The sequence below is a fragment of the Otolemur garnettii genome, unplaced genomic scaffold (assembly GCF_000181295.1).
Source record: "Otolemur garnettii isolate 467f Iridium unplaced genomic scaffold, OtoGar3 scaffold00096, whole genome shotgun sequence".
NCBI classification, from domain to species: domain Eukaryota; kingdom Metazoa; phylum Chordata; class Mammalia; order Primates; family Galagidae; genus Otolemur; species Otolemur garnettii.
In genome coordinates, this window is record NW_003852491.1 from 2,742,067 (window position 1) to 2,744,374 (window position 2,308).

General features: G+C 35.9%; 1 protein-coding gene across 9 annotated transcripts in view; it reads left to right on the forward strand.

The window, feature by feature from the left end:
- Positions 1-2,308, forward strand: part of TNRC6A (trinucleotide repeat containing 6A) — a 133,727-nt gene that overhangs the window by 45,927 nt on the left and 85,492 nt on the right. For 8 of the 9 annotated variants that reach the window (XR_002774782.1, XM_023516754.1, XM_023516748.1 and 5 more), the window contains exon 1: positions 651-1,719. The exons of the other annotated variant lie outside the window; for it this stretch is intronic. Coding sequence is in view for 7 of the 8 variants with exons in the window: in XM_023516754.1 (XP_023372522.1) it covers positions 1,660-1,719 (60 nt within the window). In the remaining variant the exon portion in view is untranslated. Of the gene's footprint in view, positions 1-650; positions 1,720-2,308 lie in introns of those variants that run through there. 9 annotated transcript variants of the gene reach the window in all.

A 2,308-nucleotide genomic window follows, 5' to 3' on the forward strand; every position in this document is an offset into this window, starting at 1 on the left:
CCTTTGGAAGGGGTTAATGTTAATGATATTCATGCTGGGAATGTAGGAAAAACTGACCAAATATTCAGAAGCACAAGAGTGAGAGGGGCATTCTAACTACTCTTGGTCACCTTCAAATGTCTAATCTCCCAATTGGCTTATTTTGTTGCCTTTAATCATTGGTGTGGAGGCTTGTGATTTTAGGTCTTTTATTTATTTATTTGAGACAGACTTTCACTTTGTCACCCTTGGTAGAGTGCTGTGGAATCATAGCTCACAGCAACCTCCTGGGCTTATGTGATCCTCTTGCCTGAGCCTCCCGAGTGGCTGGGATTACAGGGGCCTGCCACAACACCTGGATGTTTTTAGGGATGGGGTCTTGCTCTTGCTCAGGCTGGTCTTGAACCTGTGAGTTTAGATGATCCACCTGCCTTGGCTTCCCAGAGTGCTAGGATTACGGTCATGGTCGTGAGCCATTGCGCCTGGCCCTTTTTTATTTTTATTTTTATTTTTTGAGACAGAGTCTCTGTCACCCTGGGTAGAGTTCTGTGTTGGCATCATAGCTCACAGCAACCTCAAATTCTTGGACTCAAGAAATCCTCTTATTTCAGCCTCCTAAGGAGCTGAGACTATACGCTCATGCCACAATGCCTATTTTTAGTAGAGATGGGGGTCTCACTCTTTTGCTCAGGTGGGTCTTGAGCTCCCGAGCTAAAGCAGTCCACCGGGCTCAGCCTCCCAGAGTGCTAGAATTACAGGTGTGAGCCACATGCCAGCTTAGCTGTGGCCTGTTTTTAGGCAGTCTTTTTCTCCATAGTTATCTATTTCTGTTCTCCCTGATCTGATCTTGGAAACTCTTCTGGGGCTCTATCAGAAAGGATTGCGCATACATATATCTATTTAAGACTCCTGTTGTGTTTGTTCATGGGTGTGGCTTCCTTTGTTCTTTTTTACTTATCAGCTAAGAATTGAGTAAAAAGAAAATATTTTTTTCTGAAACACACCGTGCTAGGCTGTCATTTTGAAATTCTGAACCAGAGGTTTTGTTGATAACTTTTGAGCATTTGAGATTTAACGTTATGTATAAGGAGTATTATTATTTCCCAAGAATTGATAGGATAGTTTGGAGTGTTTTTAGAATATGAAGTTACTGTAATGTAGAAATACAAGTCACGTATCTGTGAATAACTTATTATGTTCTGAAAATATTTAAAAAACTGTTTAGAGCAAGGAAAGCCAAAGGTGCCCACATAAACCTGGGCAAGAAAGGATTGTGGGAAGATCCCATTAGCTACTAATTGATAATTGGGGCCAGTAGCAAGGTAACTCCGGTTTATAAGATGTTTACGTTGTAGAGTTGGAGGGGAAAATTGCCTGTTTCCCATTGTAAACTTTGCTCATTTTAGGTTGGCTTCCTTGAGATAACATTAAGTTAATAGCTCTACTACTTGTGACTTCCTAAAGAAAAGTGAATTATGCTATATAGTGACTATGTAGTGAGATTTAGATTACAAGTTTTGTTTTATTTCAATGAATGATAAAATAATTTGCCATGTATTTACTTCTGATAAGACTGAAAATGAATCTTTATGCAACATTATTCTTATTTCTTAATACGTTTTGGGAAAGTTAATTCCGACTGTGTGGTTCAGGGATTTAGTGCAAGAAGAAGAACAGTTGATGGAAGAAAAGAAAAAGAAAAAAGACGACAAGAAAAAGAAGGAAGCTGCTCAAAAGAAGGTAGTATGTGTATAAACTATTTATATTAAGCAGTTTGAACATAGACTAAAAAATAAAATTAATTTTATTGGATATTTTTAAGGCAATTGATTTAATGTTTAAACTTCAATGGGTATTTAATATTAATGTTTTTATGTATGCATATAAAGTAGCTTGCTGTGTGTGTACAATTTAATGCATAGTTATTTAATCTTGTCAATAGATTTTCAAAGGTAAGTACGTTTTATAGGTGTTTATCCTTGAATTAACTGTTCACAGATGTTTCATAATATATCCTTTTACAAATAGGAAGAATATGAAATTTCTAGCCATAATGAGAAGATGTAAAACCTCAGTCTCTCACATAACACATGTGGCCTTGAATGTTATTTAGCCTCTGGGCCTTAGTTTTCTTATGCTTTCTAAAATGAGAGTTGAATTAAAAGAGATAATGTAATAGATATACATATTAATATATGTAATTGGAAGTAAAGTAATACAGGAATACATTATTAAGGGAAATAATAATAGATATAATAAGAAATAAAGCATCAGTTTCCTTTTCTCTTTTTATTTAGTACCGGGGCTGATTTTTTTTTTTTTTTTTTTT